This window comes from Salvelinus fontinalis, chromosome 36 (assembly GCF_029448725.1).
Source record: "Salvelinus fontinalis isolate EN_2023a chromosome 36, ASM2944872v1, whole genome shotgun sequence".
Lineage (NCBI taxonomy): Eukaryota > Metazoa > Chordata > Actinopteri > Salmoniformes > Salmonidae > Salvelinus > Salvelinus fontinalis.
In genome coordinates, this window is record NC_074700.1 from 27440673 (window position 1) to 27465736 (window position 25064).

Here is a 25064-nt window from a genome sequence, read left to right on the forward strand (position 1 = left end):
CAGCTGGAGCTGTGATCCTGGAGAGACCTGTTTATATATGATGTTTATATATTATATACAGCTGGAGCTGTGATCCTGGAGAGACCTGTTTATATATGATGTTTATATATTATATACAGCTGGAGCTGTGATCCTGGAGAGACCTGTTTATATATGATGTTTATATATTATATACAGCTGGTGCTGTGATCCTGGAGAGACCTGTTTATATATTATATACAGCTGGAGCTGTGATCCTGGAGAGACCTGTTTATATATGATGTTTATATATTATATACAGCTGGTGCTGTGATCCTGGAGAGACCTGTTTATATATTATATACAGCTGGAGCTGTGATCCTGGAGAGACCTGTTTATATATGATGTTTATATATTATATACAGCTGGTGCTGTGATCCTGGAGAGACCTGTTTATATATTATATACAGATAGAGCTGTGATCCTGGAGAGACCTGTTTATATATGATGTTTATATATTATATACAGCTGGAGGTGTGATCCTGGAGAGACCTGTTTATATATTATATACAGATAGAGCTGTGATCCTGGAGAGACCTGTTTATATATGATGTTTATATATTATATACAGCTGGAGCTGAGATCCTGGAGAGACCTGTTTATATATTATATACAGCTGGAGCTGTGATCCTGGAGAGATCTGTTTATATATGATGTTTATATATTATATACAGCTGGAGCTGTGATCCTGGAGAGACCTGTTTATATATGATGTTTATATATTATATACAGCTGGAGCTGTGATCCTGGAGAGACCTGTTTATATATGATGTTTATATATTATATACAGCTGGTGCTGTGAGCCTGGAGAGACCTGTTTATATATTGTCACGTTCCTGACCTATTTTCTGTTGTTTTGTATGTGTTAGTCGGTCAGGGCGTGAGTGTGGGTGGGCATTTCTATGTTTTGTGTTTCTATGTTTAGGTCTTGTAATCAGCCTTATATGGTTCTCAATCAGAGACAGGTGTTTGACGTTTTCCTCTGATTGAGAACCATATATAGGTTGGCTGTTCACACTGTTTGTTTGTGGGTGATTGTCTCCTGTGTCTTTCGTGTCTGTGTATGTGCACCACACGGGACTGTTTTGGCTGTTCGTTCGTTTGATGTAGTCTGTTCCTGTTCGTGAGTTCTGCGTGTAGTTATGTAAGTTCCATGTTCAGGTTTCGTCTATGTCGTTTTCTTATTTTGTAATTTTCCAAGTGTTTTCGTATTCGTCTTCGTATTTCAATAAAATTCATTTATGTCTACATACCTCGCTGCGTGTTGGTCCGACCCATGCTCCTCCTCGTCCGAGGAGGAGGAAGATTTAGAACGCCGTTACAGAATCACCCACCAACCTAGGACCAAGCGGCGGGGGAGAGCTCAACAGGGCAACCAGGACTCGTGGACTTGTGAGCAGATATTGAATGGAGAAGGACCCTGGACTAAGGCAGTAGAGATTCGCCGATCTCAGGAGGAGAGGGAGGCAGCTAAAGCCCAGGAGCGGTGGTTTAAGGAGGCAGCAAGGAGACGTGGCTGGAAGCCTGAAAAGCCCGTGAGTACTACCCAAAAATTTCTTGGGGGTGGCTAAGAGGTAGTGGGCCAAGGGCAGGTAGGAGACCTGCGCCCACTACCCAGGCTAACCGTGGAGAGCGGGAGTACAGGCGGACACCGTGTTACGCAGTAGAGCGCACGGTGTCTCCTGTACGTGTGCATAGGCCGGTGCGGGTTATTCCACCTCCCCGCACTGGTAGGGCTAGATTGGGCATTGAGCCAGGTGCCATGAAGCCGGCTCAACGCGTCTGGTTTCCAGTGCGTTTTCAGAGCCCTGTTCCTCCTCCACGCACTCTCCCTGTGGTGCGTGTCTCCAGCCCAGTGCCTCCAGTTCCGGCACCACGCACTAAGCCACCTGTGCGTCTCCTGAGTCCTGTACACACTGTTACTTCTCCCCGTACTAGTCCTGATGTGCGTGCACTCAGCCCGGTGCCTCCAGTTCCGGCACCACGCATCAGGTCTACAGTGCGCCTTATCCGGCCAGAGCCATCCGTCTCCCCAGCGCCATCTGAGCCATCCGTCTCCCCAGCGCCATCTGAGCCATCCCTCTCCCCAGCGCCATCTGAGCCATCCGTCTCCCCAGCGCCATCTGAGCCATCCGTCTCCCCAGCGCCGTCTGAGCCATCCGTCTCCCCAGCGCCGTCTGAGCCATCCGTCTCCCCAGCGCCGTCTGAGCCATCCGTCTGCCCAGTGCCGTCTGAGCCATCCGTCTGTCCCGAGCCATTAGAGCCGCCCGTCTGTCCCGAGCCGTCAGAGCCGATAGTCAGTCAGGAGCCGCTAGAGCCATTCGTCAGACAGGATCTGCCAGAGCCGCCAACCAGACAGGATCTGCCAGAGCCGCCAACCAGACAGGATCTGCCAGAGCCGCCAACCAGACAGGATCTGCCAGAGCCGCCAACCAGACAGGATCTGCCAGAGCCGCCAACCAGACAGGATCTGCCAGAGCCGCCAACCAGACAGGATCTGCCAGAGCCGCCAACCAGACAGGATCTGCCAGAGCCGCCAACCAGACAGGATCTGCCAGAGCCGCCAACCAGACAGGATCTGCCAGAGCCGCCAACCAGACAGGACCTGCCAGAGCCGTCCAGCCAGGAGCTGCCAGAGCCAGCCAGCCAGGAGCTGCCAGAGCCAGCCAGCCAGGACCAGCCAGAGCCGTCCAGCCAGGACCAGCCAGAGCCGTCCAGCCAGGACCAGCCAGAGCCGTCCAGCCAGGACCAGCCAGAGCCGTCCAGCCAGGACCAGCCAGAGCCAGCCAGCCAGGACCAGCCAGAGCCAGCCAGCCAGGACCAGCCAGAGCCAGCCAGCCAGGATCCGCCAGAGCCAGCCAGCCAGGATCCGCCAGAGCCGTCAGCGAGCCATGACCAGCCAGAGCCAGCCAGCCAGGATCCGCCAGAGCCAGCCAGCCAGGATCCGCCAGTCATTCTGGTGTTGCCCCTTAATTTAGGTGGGGTTATTTGGAGGGTGGTCATTTTGAGGAGGCTACGGAAGCTGGGATTGACTATGGTGGGGTGGGGACCTCGTCCAGAGCCTGAGCCACCACCGTGGTCAGATGCCCACCCAGACCCTCCCCTAGACTTTTGGTAGTGCGTCTGGAGTACGCACCTTGAGGGGGGGGGTATGTCACGTTCCTGACCTATTTTCTGTTGTTTTGTATGTGTTAGTCGGTCAGGGCGTGAGTATGGGTGGGCATTTCTATGTTTTGTGTTTCTATGTTTAGGTCTTGTAATCAGCCTTATATGGTTCTCAATCAGAGACAGGTGTTTGACGTTTTCCTCTGATTGAGAACCATATATAGGTTGGCTGTTCACACTGTTTGTTTGTGGGTGATTGTCTCCTGTGTCTTTCGTGTCTGTGTATGTGCACCACACGGGACTGTTTTGGCTGTTCGTTCGTTTGATGTAGTCTGTTCCTGTTCGTGAGTTCTGCGTGTAGTTATGTAAGTTCCATGTTCAGGTTTCGTCTATGTCGTTTTCTTATTTTGTAATTTTCCAAGTGTTTTCGTATTCGTCTTCGTATTTCAATAAAATTCATTTATGTCTACATATCTCGCTGCGTGTTGGTCCGACCCATGCTCCTCCTCGTCCGAGGAGGAGGAAGATTTAGAACGCCGTTACATATATGATGTTTATATATTATATACAGATGGAGCTGTGATCCTGGAGAGACCTGTTTATATATGATGTTTATATATTATATACAGATGGAGCTGTGATCCTGGAGAGACCTGTTTATATATGATGTTTATATATTATATACAGCTGGAGCTGTGATCCTGGAGAGACCTGTTTATATATTATATACAGATGGAGCTGTGATCCTGGAGAGACCTGTTTATATATGATGTTTATATATTATATACAGCTGGAGCTGTGATCCTGGAGAGACCTGTTTATATATGATGTTTATATATTAAATACAGCTGGAGCTGTGATCCTGGAGAGACCTGTTTATATATGATGTTTATATATTATATACAGCTGGAGCTGTGATCCTGGAGAGACCTGTTTATATATTATATACAGCTGGAGCTGTGATCCTGGAGAGACCTGTTTATATATGATGTTTATATATTATAAACAGCTGGAGCTGTGATCCTGGAGAGACCTGTTTATATATGATGTTTATATATTATATACAGCTGGAGCTGTGATCCTGGAGAGTCCTGTTTATATATGATGTTTATATATTATATACAGATGGAGCTGTGATCCTGGAGAGACCTGTTTATATATGATGTTTATATATTATATACAGCTGGAGCTGTGATCCTGGAGAGACCTGTTTATATATGATGTTTATATATTATATACAGATGGAGCTGTGATCCTGGAGAGCCCTGTTTATATATTATATACAGCTGGAGCAGTGATCCTGGAGAGACCTGTTTATATATTATATACAGCTGGTGCTGTGATCCTGGAGAGACCTGTTTATATATTATATACAGCTGGTGCTGTGATCCTCGAGAGACCTGTTTATATATGATGTTTATATATTATATACAGCTGGAGCTGTGATCCTGGAGAGACCTGTTTATATATGATGTTTATATATTATATACAGATGGTGTCACGATCGTGTGGCGGATTAATGGACCAAAATGCAGCTTTTGGAAAATAAGCCATCTTCTTTTATTAAACACGAAGATGAACACGACACAAAAACACTTTAACAAAACAACAAAACAACAAAACGACCGTGAAGCTACAAACGTTGTGCACAAACATACAGGCTACTAACGTTCTTACATAGACAATTACCCACAACCAATGAGAGCCTATGGCTACCCTAAATAAGGCTCCCAATCAGAGACAACCGAAATCAGCTGTCTCTAATTGGGAACTCATTCAGGTAACCATAGACTCTCCTCGATAACTAACCACCATAGACAATGCTAAACATCTACACTCAACACAAAACCATATACTACACCCATTAACCCCTTTACCAAATAAACACCCAAAACAACAAAAACATAAACATTACCCATGTCACACCCTGACCTAACTAAAATAATAAAGAAAACAAAGAATAATAAGGCCAGGGCGTGACATAACCCCCCCCTTGAGGCGCGAACTCCGGGCGCACCATACACAGTCTAGGGGAGGGTCTGGGTGGGCTCCCCTCCACGGTGGCGGCTCCGGCTCTGGTCGTAGTCCCCACGTCACCACAGTACCTAACCACCTCCTAGGCTTCCTCCAAACGACCCCCCTCCACATTAACCCCATTGCATTAAGGGGGAGTTCCGGACTAAGGGACAGCTCCGGACTAAGGACCAGTACCAGGGTAAGGGGCAGTACCAGGGTCAGGGGCAGTACCAGGATAAGGGGCAGTACCAGGATAAGGGGCAGTACCAGGATAAGGGGCAGCACCAGGGTAAGGGGCAGCACCAGGGTAAGGGGCAGCACCAGGGTAAGGGGCAGCTCCAGGGTAAGGGGCAGCTCCGGACTGAGGAATGGCAGCTCCGGACTGAGGGACTGCAGCTCCGGACTGAGGGACTGCAGCTCCGGACTGAGGGACGGCCCATGGCTGGCTGACAGATCTGGCTGCTCATGGCTGGCTAACGGATCTGGCTGCTCATGGCTGGCTAACTGATCTGGCTGCTCATGGCTGGCTGACGGATCTGGCTGCTCATGGCTGGCTGACGGATCTGGCTGCTCATGGCTGGCTGACGGATCTGGCTGCTCATGGCTGGCTGACGGATCTGGCTGCTCATGGCTAGCTGACGGATCTGGCTGCTCATGGCTAGCTGACGGATCTGGCTGCTCATGGCTAGCTGACGGATCTGGCTGCTCATGGCTAGCTGACGGATCTGGCTGCTCATGGCTAGCTGACGGATCTGGCTGCTCATGGCTAGCTGATGGATCTGGCTGCTCATGGCTAGCTGACGGATCTGGCTGCTCATGGCTAGCTGACGGATCTGGCTGCTCATGGCTAGCTGACGGATCTGGCTGCTCATGGCTGGCTGACTGATCTGGCTGCTCCTGTCTGGTTGGCGGCTCTGGCAGATCCTGTCTGGTTGGCGGCTCTGGCAGATCCTGTCTGGTTGGCGGCTCTGGCAGATCCTGTCTGACGGACGGCTCTAGCGGCTCCTGTCTGGCTGGCGGCTCTAGCGGCTCCTGTCTGGCGGACGGCTCAGTGGGCTCATGGCAGACGGGCGGCTTTGCAGGCTCATGGCAGACGGGCGGCTTTGCAGGCTCATTGCAGACGGATGGCTCAGATGGCGCTGGGGAGACGGATGGCTCAGATGGCGCTGGGGAGACGGATGGCTCAGATGGCGCTGGGGAGACGAGCAGTTCAGTCAACGCTGTGCAGACGGCAGACTCCTGCCGGCTGAGGCGCACTGTAGGCCTGGTGCGTGGTGCCGGGACTGGTGGCACCGGGCTGGAGACACGCATCTCAGGGCTAGTGCGGGGAGCAGCAACAGGACGCACAGGACTCTGGGGACACACAGGAGGCTTGGTGCGTGGTTTAGACACTGGTGGTAAAGGGCTGGAGACACGCACCATATAGCTAGTGCGTGGAGGAGGCACTGGTGGTACTGGGTTGGGGCGGGGAGGTGGCGCCGGAAATACCGGACCGTGCAGGCGTACTGGCTCCCTTGAACGCCGAGCCTGCCCAACCTTACCTGGTTCTATGCTCCCCGTCGCCTGACCAGTGCGGGGAGGTGGAATAACCCGCACCGGCCTATGTAGGCGAACCGGGGACACCATGCGTAAGGCTGGTGCCATGTACGCCGGCCCGAGGAGACGCACTGGTGACCAGATGCGTTGGGCCGGCTTCATGACATATGGCTCAACGCTCAGTCTAGCCCGGCCGATACGTGGAGCTGCAATGTACCGAACCGGGCTATGCACGCGTACAGGAGACACCGTGCGCTCTACTGCGTAACACGGTGTCTGCCCGTACTCTCGCTCTCCACGGTAAGTACAGGGAGTAGGCGCAGGTTTCCTACCTGACTTCGCCACACTCCCTTTAAGGCCCCCCCCCAAGAAATTTTTGGGTTGTACTCACGGGCTTCCAGCCTTGTCTCCGTGCTGCCTCCTCATATCGCCTCCTCTCGGCTTTCGCTGCCTCCAGCTCTTCACGAGGGAGGCGATATTCTCCAGGTTGATCCCAAGGCCCCTTACCATCCAGTATCTCCTCCCATGTCCAGAAATCCTTTGTGGTTAGGTCCTGTTGCCGCCTTCCATGCCGCTTGGTCCTATGGTGGGTAATTCTGTCACGATCGTGTGGCGGATTAATGGACCAAAATGCAGCTTTTGGAAAATAAGCCATCTTCTTTTATTAAACACGAAGATGAACACGACACAAAAACACTTTAACAAAACAACAAAACAACAAAACGACCGTGAAGCTACAAACGTTGTGCACAAACATACAGGCTACTAACGTTCTTACATAGACAATTACCCACAACCAATGAGAGTCTATGGCTACCCTAAATAAGGCTCCCAATCAGAGACAACCGAAATCAGCTGTCTCTAATTGGGAACTCATTCAGGTAACCATAGACTCTCCTAGATAACTAACCACCATAGACAATGCTAAACATCTACACTCAACACAAAACCATATACTACACCCATTAACCCCTTTACCAAATAAACACCCAAAACAACAAAAACATAAACATTACCCATGTCACACCCTGACCTAACTAAAATAATAAAGAAAACAAAGAATAATAAGGCCAGGGCGTGACAGATGGAGCTGTGATCCTCGAGAGACCTGTTTATATATGATGTTTATATATTATATACAGATGGAGCTGTGATCCTGGTGAGTCCTCCCCTTCCTGTGACTGAGAGAGATTCTGTGACTCTGCGCTGCAGATATCAGGGAACTCCCTCTAACCTCACAGCTGATTTCTACAAAGATGGTTCCCTCATCAGGACTGAGACTACAGGAGAGATGACCATCTCTGCAGTATCCAAGTCAGATGAAGGACTCTACAAGTGTACCAACTCTAAAGGAGAATCCCCAGAGAGCTGGATGACTGTGACAGGTGAGAATATGACAAACCTTGACATTCAGATTATCTGGTTCTTCTTTAAACTGTTAAGTGGTGCTGAAACCTGCATTATAAACTGGGGGGTTCCAGCCCTCATTGCTGATTTGCTGGAAGCCATGGGATACCACAGGTATGACAAAGCATGTATTTTTAATTCAAGACAAATCAAATTGTATTAGTCACATGATGCTGCCACCACCATGCTTCAAGACAAATCAAATTGTGTTTTTCACATGCTCCGAATACAACAGGTGTAGTAGACCTTACAGTGAAATGGTGAATATAACAGTTGTAGACCTCACAGTGAAATGCAGACAGACCAGCCCTGAACCAACAGGTGTAGACCTCACAGTGAAATGCTGACTGACAAGCCCTTAACCAACAGGTGTAGACCTCACAGTGAAATGCTGACTGACAAACCCTTATCCAACAGGTGTAGACCTCACAGTGAAATGCTGACTGACAAGCCCTTAACCAACAGGTGTAGACCTCACAGTGAAATGCTGACTGACAAGCCCTTAACCAACAGATGTAGACCTCACAGTGAAATGCTGACTGACCAGCCCTTAACCAACAGGTGTAGACCTCACAGTGAAATGCTGACTGACCAGCCCTTAAAACCATCAGTTGTAGACCCCACAGTGAAATGCTGACTGACCAGCCCTTAACCAACAGGTGTAGACCTCACAGTGAAATGCTGACTGACCAGCCCTTAACTTCTTCTTAATAGGGGGCGCTATTGGGGAAAAAAAGCTATCACTTTGGGAAAAAATCGTGCCCAAATTAAACGGCCTCGTACTCTGTTCTAGATCATACAATATGCATATTAGTATTACTATTGGATAGAAAACACTCTGAATTATATCTGTGAGTAAAACAGAACTCATTTGGCAGCAAACTTCCAAACAGGAAGTGAAAATTCTGAAAATGGGGCTCTGTGTCAGGGCCTGCCTATTCAACTGGCTTATATTTATGGATCTGTATGCACTTCATACGCCTTCCACTAGATGTCAACAGGCAGTAGAATGTTGAATGGGGTGTCTAGCTTGATGTGAGACCGAATGAGAGCTTTTGGAGTGACTGGTCCGCCTTAATGGCAGTATTCAACTGCGCACCAGGGAACCCCACATTGTCTTCTGAAATGCATTAGGTATACACGACGAAATGCTCCGTCTCTGACTTTATTGGATACATGTGAGAAAAACATCATAAAGATGGATTTTCAACCGAGTTTGACCAGTTTATTCGGCGTTTATTGTGAATTTTGGAATTTTTTGTTCCATGCGCCAAGAGTTCTTGGACATGTGCGCTCCACATGGCTAGCCAAAGTTGCTAATTCGACAGAAGAAATGGACATTCTAAAACAAAACAACGATTTTTTCTGGAACTAGGACTCCTTGCACTACATTCTGATGGAAGATCATCAAAGGTAAGAGAATATTTATGATGTTATTTCGTATTTTTGTGGTTTATGTTGGCTCCAACAAGGCGGAGAATTGCTGGGCACTGTCTCACAATATTGCATGCTGTACGTTGTACTAAAGTTGTTTTTTTAAATCTAACACAGCGGTTGCAATAAGAACCCGTGTATCTTTCATTTGCTGTACAACGTGACTGTCCAAAATTTCTCCGGACAATTTGGTGCATTATGGCTACGTATTCACAATGTAAAACCACAATTTGTAGCTCTAAATATGCACATTTTCGAACAAAACATAAATGTATTGTATAACATGATGTTATAAGACTGTCATCTGATGAAGTTGTTCAAAGGTTAGTGATTAATTTTATCTCTATTTGTGGGTTTTGTGAAAGCTATGTTGGCGGTGAATAAATGGCGTTGTGTGTTTGGCTATTGTGGTGAGCTAATATAAATATATATTGTGTTTTCGCTGTAAAACATTTAAAAAATCGGAAATTATGGCTGGATTCACAAGATGTTTATCTTTCATTTGCTGTATTGGACTTGTGATTTCATGAAATTATATTATATGATATCAATGTGACGCTAGGCTATGCTAGTCAGCTTTTTTGATGAGGAGGATCCTGGATCCGGGAGGGTGAATCGGTATTAACCAACAGGTGTAGACCTCACAGTGAAATGCTGACTGACCAGCCCTTAACCAACAGGTGTAGACCTCACAGTGAAATACTGACTGACCAGCCCTTAACCAACAGGTGTAGACCTCACAGTGAAATGCTGACTGACCAGCCCTTAACCAACAGGTGTAGACCTCACAGTGAAATACTGACTGACCAGCCCTTAACCAACAGGTGTAGACCTCACAGTGAAATGCTGACTGACCAGCCCTTAACCAACAGGTGTAGACCTCACAGTGAAATACTGACTGACCAGCCCTTAACCAACAGGTGTAGACCTCACAGTGAAATGCTGACTGACCAGCCCTTAACCAACAGGTGTAGACCTCACAGTGAAATGCTGACTGACCAGCCCTTATCCAACAGGTGTAGACCTCACAGTGAAATGCTGACTGACCAGCCCTTAACCAACAGGTGTAGACCTCACAGTGAAATACTGACTGACCAGCCCTTAACCAACAGGTGTAGACCTCACAGTGAAATGCTGACTGACCAGCCCTTAACCAACAGGTGTAGACCTCACAGTGAAATACTGACTGACCAGCCCTTAACCAACAGGTGTAGACCTCACAGTGAAATGCTGACTGACCAGCCCTTAACCAACAGGTGTAGACCTCACAGTGAAATACTGACTGACCAGCCCTTAACCAACAGGTGTAGACCTCACAGTGAAATGCTGACTGACCAGCCCTTAACCAACAGGTGTAGACCTCACAGTGAAATGCTGACTGACCAGCCCTTATCCAACAGGTAGTAGACCTCACAGTGAAATGCTGACTGACCAGCCCTTAACCAACAGGTGTAGACCTCACAGTGAAATACTGACTGACCAGCCCTTAACCAACAGGTGTAGACCTCACAGTGAAATACTGACTGACCAGCCCTTAACCAACAGGTGTAGACCTCACAGTGAAATGCTGACTGACCAGCCCTTAACCAACAGGTGTAGACCTCACAGTGAAATGCTGACTGACCAGCCCTTAACCAACAGGTGTAGACCTCACAGTGAAATACTGACTGACCAGCCCTTAACCAACAGGTGTAGACCTCACAGTGAAATGCTGACTGACCAGCCCTTAACCAACAGGTGTAGACCTCACAGTGAAATGCTGTCTGACCAGCCCTTAACCAACAGGTGTAGACCTCACAGTGAAATGCTGACTGACCAGCCCTTAACCAACAGGTGTAGACCTCACAGTGAAATGCTGACTGACCAGCCCTTAACCAACAGGTGTAGACCCCACAGTGAAATGCTGACTGACCAGCCCTTAACCAACAGGTGTAGACCTCACAGTGAAATGCTGACTGACCAGCCCTTAACCAACAGGTGTAGACCTCACAGTGAAATGCTGACTGACCAGCCCTTAACCAACAGGTGTAGACCTCACAGTGAAATGCTGACTGACCAGCCCTTAACCAACAGGTGTAGACCTCACAGTGAAATGCTGACTGACCAGCCCTTAACCAACAGGTGTAGACCTCACAGTGAAATGCTGACTGACCAGCCCTTAACCAACAGGTGTAGACCTCACAGTGAAATCCTGACTGACCAGCCCTTAACCAACAGGTGTAGACCTCACAGTGAAATGCTGACTGACCAGCCCTTAACCAACAGGTGTAGACCTCACAGTGAAATGCTGACTGACCAGCCCTTAACCAACAGGTGTAGACCTCACAGTGAAATGCTGACTGACCAGCCCTTAACCAACAGGTGTAGACCTCACAGTGAAATGCTGACTGACCAGCCCTTAACCAACAGGTGTAGACCTCACAGTGAAATGCTGACTGACCAGCCCTTAACCAACAGGTGTAGACCTCACAGTGAAATGCTGACTGACCAGCCCTTAACCAACAGGTGTAGACCTCACAGTGAAATGCTGACTGACCAGCCCTTAACCAACAGGTGTAGACCTCACAGTGAAATGCTGACTGACCAGCCCTTAACCAACAGGTGTAGACCTCACAGTGAAATGCTGACTGACCAGCCCTTAACCAACAGGTGTAGACCTCACAGTGAAATGCTGACTGACCAGCCCTTAACCAACAGGTGTAGACCTCACAGTGAAATGCTGACTGACCAGCCCTTAACCAACAGGTGTAGACCTCACAGTGAAATGCTGACTGACCAGCCCTTAACCAACAGGTGTAGACCTCACAGTGAAATGCTGACTGACCAGCCCTTAACCAACAGGTGTAGACCTCACAGTGAAATGCTGACTGACCAGCCCTTAACCAACAGGTGTAGACCTCACAGTGAAATGCTGACTGACCAGCCCTTAACCAACAATGCAGTTAATAAAAATTACTAATAATAATAAGAAACAAAAGGAACAATTAAAGAGCAGCAGTAAAATAACATTAACGGGACTATATACAGGTTATTACGGTACAGAGTCAATGTGGAGACTATATACAGGTTATTACGGTACAGAGTCAATGTGGAGACTATATACAGGTTATTACGGTACAGAGTCAATGTGGAGACTATATACAGGTTATTACGGTACAGAGTCAATGTGGAGACTATATACAGGTTATTACGGTACAGAGTCAATGTGGAGACTATATACAGGGTATTACGGTACAGAGTCAATGTGGAGACTATATACAGGTTATTACGGTACAGAGTCAATGTGGAGACTATATACAGGTTATTACGGTACAGAGTCAATGTGGAGGCTATATACAGGTTATTACGGTACAGAGTCAATGTGGAGGCTATATACAGGGGGTACCGGTACAGAGTCAATGTGGAGGCTATATACAGGGGGAACTGGTACAGAGTCAATGTGGAAAATATATACAGGGGGTACCGGTACAGAGTCAATGTGGAGGCTATATACAGGGGGTACCGGTACAGAGTCAATGTGGAGACTATATACAGGGGGCACCGGTACAGAGTCAATGTGGAGGCTATATACAGGGGGTACCGGTACAGAGTCAATGTGGAGACTATATACAGGGGGTACCGGTACAGAGTCAATGTGGAGGCTATATACAGGGGGTACCGGTACAGAGTCAATGTGGAGACTATATACAGGGGGCACCGGTACAGAGTCAATGTGGAGGCTATATACAGGGGGTACCGGTACAGAGTCAATGTGGAGACTATATACAGGGGGTACCGGTACAGAGTCAATGTGGAGGCTATATACAGGGGGTACCGGTACAGAGTCAATGTGGAGACTATATACAGGGTGTTACGGTACAGAGTCAATGTGGAGGCTATATACAGGGGGTATCGGAACAGAGTCAATGTGGAGGCTATATACAGGGGGTATCGGAACAGAGTCAATGTGGAGGCTATATACAGGGGGTACCGGTACAGAGTCAATGTGGAGGCTATATACAGGAGGTACTGGTACAGAGTCAATGTGGAGGCTATATACAGGGGGTATCGGAACAGAGTCAATGTGGAGGCTATATACAGGGGGTATCGGAACAGAGTCAATGTGGAGGCTATATACAGGGGGTATCGGAACAGAGTCAATGTAGAGGCTATATACAGGGTGTTACGGTACAGAGTCAATGTGGAGGCTATATACAGGGGGTATCGGAACAGAGTCAATGTGGAGGCTATATACAGGAGGTATCGGAACAGAGTCAATGTGGAGGCTATATACAGGGGGTACCGGTACAGAGTCAATGTGTGGGGGCACCGGTTAGTAATGAGGCTATATACAGGGGGTACCGGTACAGAGTCAATGTGGAGGCTATATACATGGGGTATCGGAACAGAGTCAATGTGGAGACTATATACAGGGGGTACTGGTACAGAGTCAATGTGAAGTCTATATACAGGGGGAACTGGTACAGAGTCAATGTGGAGGCTATATACAGGGGGTACCGGTACAGAGTCAATGTGGAAGCTATATACAGGAGGTGTACCAGTACAGAGTCAATGTGGAGGCTATATACAGGGGGTGTACCAGTACAGAGTCAATGTGGAGGCTATATACAGGGTGTGTACCAGTACAGAGTCAATGTAGAGGCTATATACAGGGGGTGTACCAGTACAGAGTCAATGTGGAGGCTATATACAGGGTGTGTACCAGTACAGAGTCAATGTGGAGGCTATATACAGGGTGTGTACCAGTACAGAGTCAATGTGGAGACTATATACAGGGGGTACTGGTACAGAGTCAATGTGAAGTCTATATACAGGGGGAACTGGTACAGAGTCAATGTGGAGGCTATATACAGGGGGTACCGGTACAGAGTCAATGTGGAAGCTATATACAGGAGGTGTACCAGTACAGAGTCAATGTGGAGGCTATATACAGGGTGTGTACCAGTACAGAGTCAATGTGGAGGCTATATACAGGGGGTACCGGTACAGAGTCAATGTGGAGGCTATATACAGGGTGTGTACCAGTACAGAGTCAATGTGGAGGCTATATGCAGGGGGTTCGGTACAGATTCAATGTGCGGGAGCACCAGTTAGTCGAGGTAATTGAGCTTATATGTACATGTAGGTAGAGTTATTAACGTGACTATGCATAGATAATAACAGAGTGGCAGCAGCATATAAGAGGGGTTTGGGGGGGGGGTGGACAATGCAAATAGTCTGGGTAGCCATTTGATTAGATGTTCAGGAGTCTTATGGCTTGGGGGTAGAAGCTGTTTAGAAGCCTCTTGATCCTAGACTTGGCGCTCCGGTACCGCTTGCCGTGCGGTAGCAGAGAGAACAGTCTATGACTAGGGTGACTGGAGTCTTTGACATTTTTAGGGCCTTCCTCTGACACCGTCTGGTACAGAGGTCCTGGATGGCAGGAAGCTTGGCCCCAGTGATGTACTGGGCTGTACACACTACCCTCTGTAGTGCCTTGCGGTCAGATGCCGAGCAGTTGCTGTACCAGGCAGTGATGCAACCAGTCAGGATGCTCTCGATGGTGCAGCTGTAGAACCTTTTGAGGATCTGAGGACCCATGCCAAATCTTTTCAGTCACCTGAGTGGGAATAGGTTTTGTTGTGCCCTTCTTCACGACTGTCTTGGTATGTTAGGACCATGTTAGTTTGTTGGTGATGTGGACACCAAGGAACTTGAAGCTCTCAAGCTGCTCCACTGCAGCCCCGTCGATGAGAATGGGAGCGTGCTCAGTCCTCTTTTTCCTGTAGTCCATAATCATCCTCTTTGTTTTGATCACATTGAGGGAGAGTTTTTTGTCATGGCACCACACTGCCAGGTCTCTGACCTCCTCCCTATAGGCTGTCTCGTCATTGTCTGTGATCAGGCCTACCACTGTTGTGTCATCGGCAAACTTAATGATGGTATTGGAGTCGTGACTGGCCGTGCGGTCATGAGTGAACAGGGAGTACAGGAGACTGAGCACGCACCCCTGGGGAGCTCCAGTGTTGAGGTTCAGTATGGCGGATGTGTTGTTACTTTTCCTTACCACCTGGGGGCGAGCCATCAGGAAGTCCATGATTCAGTTGCAGAGGGAGGTGTTTAGTCCCAGGATCCTTAGCTTATTGATGAGCTTTGAGGGCACTATGGTGTTGAACGATGAGCTCTAGTCAATGAATAGCATTCTCACATAGGTGTTCCTTTTGTCCAGGTGGCAAAGGGCAGTGTGGAGTGCAATAGATATTGCATCATCTGTGGATCTGTTAGGGCGGTATGGAAATTGGAGTGGGTGTAGCGTTTCTGGGATAATGGTGTTGATGTGAGCCACCAGCCTTTCAAAGCGCTCCATGGCTACAGACGTGAGTGCTACGGGTGGGTAGTCATTTAGGCAGGTTACCTTATTGATCTTGGGCACAGGGACTATGGTGGTCTGCTTATTAAAACATGTTGGTGTTACAGACTCGGACAGGGAGAGGTTGAACATGTCAGTGAAGACACTTGCCAGTTGGTCATCGCATGCTCGCAGCACACGTCCTGGTAATCCATCTGGCCCTGCGGCCTTGTGCATGTTGACCTGTTTTGACAGTCTTACTCACATTGGCTGCGGAGAGCGTGATCACACAGTCATCCGGAACAGCTGGTGCTCTCATGCATGTTTCAGTGCTTTTTGCCTCGAAGCGAGCATGGAAGAGATTTAGCTCGTCTGGAGGTTCGCGTCACTGGGCAGCTCTCGGCTGTGCTTCCCTTTGTAGTCTGGATTACGAGCGTAGGAGATGGTGTAGTACAGATTCAATCTTAGTCCTGTATTGACGCGCTGCTTGTTTAATGGTTCTTCGGAGGGTAGAGCGGGATTTCTTATATGATTCCAGGTTAGAGTCTCGCTCCTTGAAAGCGGCAGGTCTAGCCTTTAGCTCAGTGCAGATGTTGCCTGTAATCCATGACTTCTGGTTGGGGTAAGTGCGTACAGTCACTGTGGGGACGACATCCTTGATGCACTTATTGATGAAGCCAATGACTGATGTAGTGTACTCCTCAATGCAATTGGAAGAATCCCAGAACATATTCCAGTCTGTACTAGCAAAACAGTCCTGTAGTTTAGCATCTGCTTCATCTGACCACTTCTTTATTGACCGTGTCACTGGTGCTTCCTGATTTCTTTTTTTTGCTTGTAAGCAGGAATCAGCAGGAGGATAGAATTAAGGTCAGATTTGTAAAATGGAGAGTGAGGGAGAGCTTTATTCCTCTGTGTGTGGAATTAAGGTGGTCGAGAGTTTTTTTCCCTCTGGTTGCACATTTGACCTGGTGATAGAAATTTGGTAAAACAGATTTAAGTTTCCCTGCGTTAAAGTCCCCGGCCATTAGGAGTGTCGCCTCTGGATGAGCGTATTCTTGTTTGCTTATGGCAGGAATACAGCTCATTCAGTGAGATCTTAGTGCCAGCCTCTGACTGTGTTGGTATGTAGACAGCTATGAAAAATACAGATGAAAACTCTAGGTAGATAGTGTGGTCCACAGCTTACCATGAGAAACTCTACCTCAGGCGAGCAAAACCTTGAGACTTCCTTAGATATCGTGCACCAGTTGTTTACAAATATACATAGTCCTTACATATATACTTACCCCAACCCCCCTTGTCTTACCAGACGCCGTTGTTCTATCCTGCTGATACAGCTGTATGTTGATAATGTCGTTCGTTCAGCCACGACTCAGTGAAGGACAAGATATGACAGTTTTTAATGTCCCGTTGGTAGTTTAATCTTCGTCGTAGGTCGTCAATTTTATTTTCCAATGATTGCATGTTAGCTAGTAGAACGGAAGGCACTGAGGGTTTATTCGATCTTCCTCCAACTGCAGGTCCATCTCCCATCACCATCTCCAGCAGTCCCAGTGTTGTCCATGTCTCTCTTCATCACCATCTCCAGTGTTGTCCATGTCTCTCTCCATCACCATCTCCAGTGTTGTCCATGTCTCTCTCCATCACCAACTCCAGTGTTGTCCATGTCTCTCTCCATCACCATCTCCAGTGTTGTCCATGTCTCTCTCCATCACTAACTCCAGTGTTGTCCATGTCTCTCTCCATCACCATCTCCAGTGTTGTCCATGTCTCTACCCATCACCATCTCCAGTGTTGTCCATGTCTCTCTCCAGCACCATCTCCAGTGTTGTCCATGTCTCTACCCATCACCATCTCCAGTGTTGTCCATGTCTCTACCCATCACCATCTCCAGTGTTGTCCATGTCTCTCTCCAGCACCATCTCCAGTGTTGTCCATGTCTCTACCCATCACCATCTCCAGTGTTGTCCATGTCTCTCTCCATCACCATCTCCAGTGTTGTCCATGTCTCTACCCATCACCATCTCCAGTGTTGTCCATGTCTCTCTCCAGCACCATCTCCAGTGTTGTCCATGTCTCTACCCATCACCATCTCCAGTGTTGTCCATGTCTCTCCATCACCATCTCCAGTGTTGTCCATGTCTCTACCCATCACCATCTCCAGTGATGTCCATGTCTCTCTCCAGCACCATCTCCAGTGTTGTCCATGTCTCTCTCCATCACCATCTCCAGTGTTGTCCATGTCTCTACCCATCACCATCTCCAGTGTTGTCCATGTCTCTCTCCATCACCATCTCCAGTGTTGTCCATGTCTCTCTCCATCACCATCTCCAGTGTTGTCCATGTCTCTACCCATCACCATCTCCAGTGTTGTCCATGTCTCTACCCATCACCATCTCCAGTGTTGTCCATGTCTCTCCATCACCCTCTCCAGTGTTGTCCATGTCTCTACCCATCACCATCTCCAGTGTTGTCCATGTCTCTCTCCATCACCATCTCCAGTGTTGTCCATGTCTCTCCATCACCATCTCCAGTGTTGTCCATGTCTCTACCCATCACCATCTCCAGTGATGTCCATGTCTCTCTACAGCACCATCTCCAGTGTTGTCCATGTCTCTACCCATCACCATCTCCAGTGTTGTCCATGTCTCTACCCATCACCATCTCCAGTGTTGTCCATGTCTCTCTCCAGCACCATATCCAGTGTTGTCCATGTCTCCCTCCAGCACAATATCCAGTGTTGTCCATTTCTCTCTCCAGCACCATCTCCAGTGTTGTCCATGTCTCTGCCCATCACCATCTCCAGTGTTGTCATTGTCTCTACCAGCACCATCTCCAGTGTTGTCCATGTCTCCCTCCAGCACCATATCCAGTGTTGTCCATGTCTCTCTCCAGCACCATCTCCAGTGTTGTCCATGTCTCTCTCCATCACCATCTCCAGTGTTGTCCATGTCTCTCTCCAGCACCATCTCCAGTGTTGTCCATGTCTCTCTCCATCACCATCTCCAGTGTTGTCCATGTCTCCCTCCAGCACCATCTCCAGTGTTGTCCATGTCTCTACCCATCACCATCTCCAGTGTTGTCCATGTCTCTACCCATCACCATCTCCAGTGTTGTCCATGTCTCTCTCCATCACCATCTCCAGTGTTGTCCATGTCTCTACCCATCACCATCTCCAGTGTTGTCCATGTCTCTCTCCAGCACCATCTCCAGTGTTTTCCATGTCTCTCTCCATCACCATCTCCAGTGTTGTCCATGTCTCTACCCATCACCATCTCCAGTGTGTCCATGTCTCTCTCCATCACCATCTCCAGTGTTGTCCATGTCTCTCCATCACCATCTCCAGTGTTGTCCATGTCTCTACCCATCACCATCTCCAGTGATGTCCATGTCTCTCTCCAGCACCATCTCCAGTGTTGTCCATGTCTCTCTCCATCACCATCTCCAGTGTTGTCCATGTCTCTACCCATCACCATCTCCAGTGTTGTCCATGTCTCCCTCCAGCACCATCTCCAGTGTTGTCCATGTCTCTACCCATCACCATCTCCAGTGTTGTCCATGTCTCTACCCATCACCATCTCCAGTGTTGTCCATGTCTCTCTCCATCACCATCTCCAGTGTTGTCCATGTCTCTACCCATCACCATCTCCAGTGTTGTCCATGTCTCTCTCCAGCACCATCTCCAGTGTTTTCCATGTCTCTCTCCATCACCATCTCCAGTGTTGTCCATGTCTCTACCCATCGACATCTCCAGTGTGTCCATGTCTCTCTCCATCACCATCTCCAGTGTTGTCCATGTCTCTCCATCACCATCTCCAGTGTTGTCCATGTCTCTACCCATCACCATCTCCAGTGATGTCCATGTCTCTCTCCAGCACCATCTCCAGTGTTGTCCATGTCTCTCTCCATCACCATCTCCAGTGTTGTCCATGTCTCTACCCATCACCATCTCCAGTGTTGTCCATGTCTCTCTCCATCACCATCTCCAGTGTTGTCCATGTCTCTCTTCATCACCATCTCCAGTGTTGTCCATGTCTCTACCCATCACCATCTCCAGTGTTGTCCATGTCTCTACCCATCACCATCTCCAGTGTTGTCCATGTCTCTCCATCACCCTCTCCAGTGTTGTCCATGTCTCTCTCCATCACCATCTCCAGTGTTGTCCATGTCTCTCCATCACCATCTCCAGTGTTGTCCATGTCTCTACCCATCACCATCTCCAGTGATGTCCATGTCTCTCTACAGCACCATCTCCAGTGTTGTCCATGTCTCTACCCATCACCATCTCCAGTGTTGTCCATGTCTCTACCCATCACCATCTCCAGTGTTGTCCATGTCTCTCTCCAGCACCATATCCAGTGTTGTCCATGTCTCCCTCCAGCACAATATCCAGTGTTGTCCATGTCTCTCTCCAGCACCATCTCCAGTGTTGTCCATGTCTCTCTCCATCACCATCTCCAGTGTTGTCCATGTCTCTCTTCATCACCATCTCCAGTGTTGTCCATGTCTCTACCCATCACCATCTCCAGTGTTGTCCATGTCTCTACCCATCACCATCTCCAGTGTTGTCCATGTCTCTCCATCACCCTCTCCAGTGTTGTCCATGTCTCTCTCCATCACCATCTCCAGTGTTGTCCATGTCTCTCCATCACCATCTCCAGTGTTGTCCATGTCTCTACCCATCACCATCTCCAGTGATGTCCATGTCTCTCTACAGCACCATCTCCAGTGTTGTCCATGTCTCTACCCATCACCATCTCCAGTGTTGTCCATGTCTCTACCCATCACCATCTCCAGTGTTGTCCATGTCTCTCTCCAGCACCATATCCAGTGTTGTCCATGTCTCTCTCCAGCACAATCTCCAGTGTTGTCCATGTCTCTCTCCATCACCATCTCCAGTGTTGTCCATGTCTCTACCCATCACCATCTCCAGTGTTGTCCATGTCTCCCTCCAGCACCATATCCAGTGTTGTCCATGTCTCTCTCCAGCACCATCTCCAGTGTTGTCCATGTCTCTCTCCATCACCATCTCCAGTGTTGTCCATGTCTCTCTCCAGCACCATCTCCAGTGTTGTCCATGTCTCTCTCCATCACCATCTCCAGTGTTGTCCATGTCTCCCTCCAGCACCATCTCCAGTGTTGTCCATGTCTCTCTCCAGCACAATCTCCAGTGTTGTCCATGTCTCTCTCCATCACCATCTCCAGTGTTGTCCATGTCTCTACCCATCACCATCTCCAGTGTTGTCCATGTCTCTCTCCATCACCATCTCCAGTGTTGTCCATGTCTCTCTCCATCACCATCTCCAGTGTTGTCCATGTCTCTCTCCATCACCATCTCCAGTGTTGTCCATGTCTCTACCCATCACCATCTCCAGTGTTGTCCATGTCTCTACCCATCACCATCTCCAGTGTTGTCCATGTCTCTACCCATCACCATCTCCAGTGTTGTCCATGTCTCCCTCCAGCAGTCCCAGTGTTGTCCATGTCTCTCTCCAGCACCATCTCCAGTGTTGTCCATGTCTCTCTCCAGCACCATCTCCAGTGTTGTCCATGTCTCTCTCCATCACCATCTCCAGTGTTGTCCATGTCTCTACCCATCACCATCTCCAGTGTTGTCCATGTCTCTACCCATCACCATCTCCAGTGTTGTCCATGTCTCTCCATCACCCTCTCCAGTGTTGTCCATGTCTCTACCCATCACCATCTCCAGTGTTGTCCATGTCTCTCTCCATCACCATCTCCAGTGTTGTCCATGTCTCTCCATCACCATCTCCAGTGTTGTCCATGTCTCTACCCATCACCATCTCCAGTGATGTCCATGTCTCTCTACAGCACCATCTCCAGTGTTGTCCATGTCTCTACCCATCACCATCTCCAGTGTTGTCCATGTCTCTACCCATCACCATCTCCATGTGTTGTCCATGTCTCTCTCCAGCACCATATCCAGTGTTGTCCATGTCTCCCTCCAGCACAATATCCAGTGTTGTCCATGTCTCTCTCCAGCACCATCTCCAGTGTTGTCCATGTCTCTGCCCATCACCATCTCCAGTGTTGTCCATGTCTCTACCCATCACCATATCCAGTGTTGTCCATGTCTCCCTCCAGCACCATATCCAGTGTTGTCCATGTCTCTCTCCAGCACCATCTCCAGTGTTGTCCATGTCTCTCTCCATCACCATCCCCAGTGTTGTCCATGTCTCTCTCCAGCACCATCTCCAGTGTTGTCCATGTCTCTCTCCATCACCATCTCCAGTGTTGTCCATGTCTCCCTCCAGCACCATCTCCAGTGTTGTCCATGTCTCTACCCATCACCATCTCCAGTGTTGTCCATGTCTCTACCCATCACCATCTCCAGTGTTGTCCATGTCTCTCTCCATCACCATCTCCAGTGTTGTCCATGTCTCTACCCATCACCATCTCCAGTGTTGTCCATGTCTCTCTCCAGCACCATCTCCAGTGTTTTCCATGTCTCTCTCCATCACCATCTCCAGTGTTGTCCATGTCTCTACCCATCACCATCTCCAGTGTTGTCCATGTCTCTACCCATCACCATCTCCAGTGTTGTCCATGTCTCTCCATCACCCTCTCCAGTGTTGTCCATGTCTCTACCCATCACCATCTCCAGTGTTGTCCATGTCTCTCTCCATCACCATCTCCAGTGTTGTCCATGTCTCTCCATCACCATCTCCAGTGTTGTCCATGTCTCTACCCATCACCATCTCCAGTGATGTCCATGTCTCTCTACAGCACCATCTCCAGTGTTGTCCATGTCTCTACCCATCACCATCTCCAGTGTTGTCCATGTCTCTACCCATCACCATCTCCAGTGTTGTCCATGTCTCTCTCCAGCACCATATCCAGTGTTGTCCATGTCTCTCTCCAGCACAATCTCCAGTGTTGTCCATGTCTCTCTCCATCACCATCTCCAGTGTTGTCCATGTCTCTACCCATCACCATCTCCAGTGTTGTCCATGTCTCCCTCCAGCACCATATCCAGTGTTGTCCATGTCTCTCTCCAGCACCATCTCCAGTGTTGTCCATGTCTCTCTCCATCACCATCTCCAGTGTTGTCCATGTCTCTCTCCAGCACCATCTCCAGTGTTGTCCATGTCTCTCTCCATCACCATCTCCAGTGTTGTCCATGTCTCCCTCCAGCACCATCTCCAGTGTTGTCCATGTCTCTCTCCAGCACAATCTCCAGTGTTGTCCATGTCTCTCTCCATCACCATCTCCAGTGTTGTCCATGTCTCTACCCATCACCATCTCCAGTGTTGTCCATGTCTCTCTCCATCACCATCTCCAGTGTTGTCCATGTCTCTCTCCATCACCATCTCCAGTGTTGTCCATGTCTCTCTCCATCACCATCTCCAGTGTTGTCCATGTCTCTACCCATCACCATCTCCAGTGTTGTCCATGTCTCTACCCATCACCATCTCCAGTGTTGTCCATGTCTCTACCCATCACCATCTCCAGTGTTGTCCATGTCTCCCTCCAGCAGTCCCAGTGTTGTCCATGTCTCTCTCCAGCACCATCTCCAGTGTTGTCCATGTCTCTCTCCAGCACCATCTCCAGTGTTGTCCATGTCTCTCTCCATCACCATCTCCAGTGTTGTCCATGTCTCTACCCATCACCATCTCCAGTGTTGTCCATGTCTCTACCCATCACCATCTCCAGTGTTGTCCATGTCTCTCCATCACCCTCTCCAGTGTTGTCCATGTCTCTACCCATCACCATCTCCAGTGTTGTCCATGTCTCTCTCCATCACCATCTCCAGTGTTGTCCATGTCTCTCCATCACCATCTCCAGTGTTGTCCATGTCTCTACCCATCACCATCTCCAGTGATGTCCATGTCTCTCTACAGCACCATCTCCAGTGTTGTCCATGTCTCTACCCATCACCATCTCCAGTGTTGTCCATGTCTCTACCCATCACCATCTCCATGTGTTGTCCATGTCTCTCTCCAGCACCATATCCAGTGTTGTCCATGTCTCCCTCCAGCACAATATCCAGTGTTGTCCATGTCTCTCTCCAGCACCATCTCCAGTGTTGTCCATGTCTCTGCCCATCACCATCTCCAGTGTTGTCCATGTCTCTACCCATCACCATATCCAGTGTTGTCCATGTCTCCCTCCAGCACCATATCCAGTGTTGTCCATGTCTCTCTCCAGCACCATCTCCAGTGTTGTCCATGTCTCTCTCCATCACCATCCCCAGTGTTGTCCATGTCTCTCTCCAGCACCATCTCCAGTGTTGTCCATGTCTCTCTCCATCACCATCTCCAGTGTTGTCCATGTCTCCCTCCAGCACCATCTCCAGTGTTGTCCATGTCTCTACCCATCACCATCTCCAGTGTTGTCCATGTCTCTACCCATCACCATCTCCAGTGTTGTCCATGTCTCTCTCCATCACCATCTCCAGTGTTGTCCATGTCTCTACCCATCACCATCTCCAGTGTTGTCCATGTCTCTCTCCAGCACCATCTCCAGTGTTTTCCATGTCTCTCTCCATCACCATCTCCAGTGTTGTCCATGTCTCTACCCATCACCATCTCCAGTGTTGTCCATGTCTCTACCCATCACCATCTCCAGTGTTGTCCATGTCTCTCCATCACCCTCTCCAGTGTTGTCCATGTCTCTACCCATCACCATCTCCAGTGTTGTCCATGTCTCTCTCCATCACCATCTCCAGTGTTGTCCATGTCTCTCCATCACCATCTCCAGTGTTGTCCATGTCTCTACCCATCACCATCTCCAGTGATGTCCATGTCTCTCTACAGCACCATCTCCAGTGTTGTCCATGTCTCTACCCATCACCATCTCCAGTGTTGTCCATGTCTCTACCCATCACCATCTCCAGTGTTGTCCATGTCTCTCTCCAGCACCATATCCAGTGTTGTCCATGTCTCCCTCCAGCACAATATCCAGTGTTGTCCATTTCTCTCTCCAGCACCATCTCCAGTGTTGTCCATGTCTCTGCCCATCACCATCTCCAGTGTTGTCATTGTCTCTACCAGCACCATCTCCAGTGTTGTCCATGTCTCCCTCCAGCACCATATCCAGTGTTGTCCATGTCTCTCTCCAGCACCATCTCCAGTGTTGTCCATGTCTCTCTCCATCACCATCTCCAGTGTTGTCCATGTCTCTCTCCAGCACCATCTCCAGTGTTGTCCATGTCTCTCTCCATCACCATCTCCAGTGTTGTCCATGTCTCCCTCCA

General features: G+C 48.9%; 1 protein-coding gene across 1 annotated transcript in view; it reads left to right on the forward strand.

The window, feature by feature from the left end:
* LOC129835547 (Fc receptor-like protein 5) overlaps positions 1–25064 on the forward strand; it is a 70607-nt gene that overhangs the window by 30354 nt on the left and 15189 nt on the right. The window contains exon 6 of the mRNA XM_055901228.1: positions 7818–8060. Within this exon, the coding sequence (XP_055757203.1) occupies positions 7818–8060 (243 nt within the window). The remainder of the gene's footprint in view (positions 1–7817; positions 8061–25064) is intronic.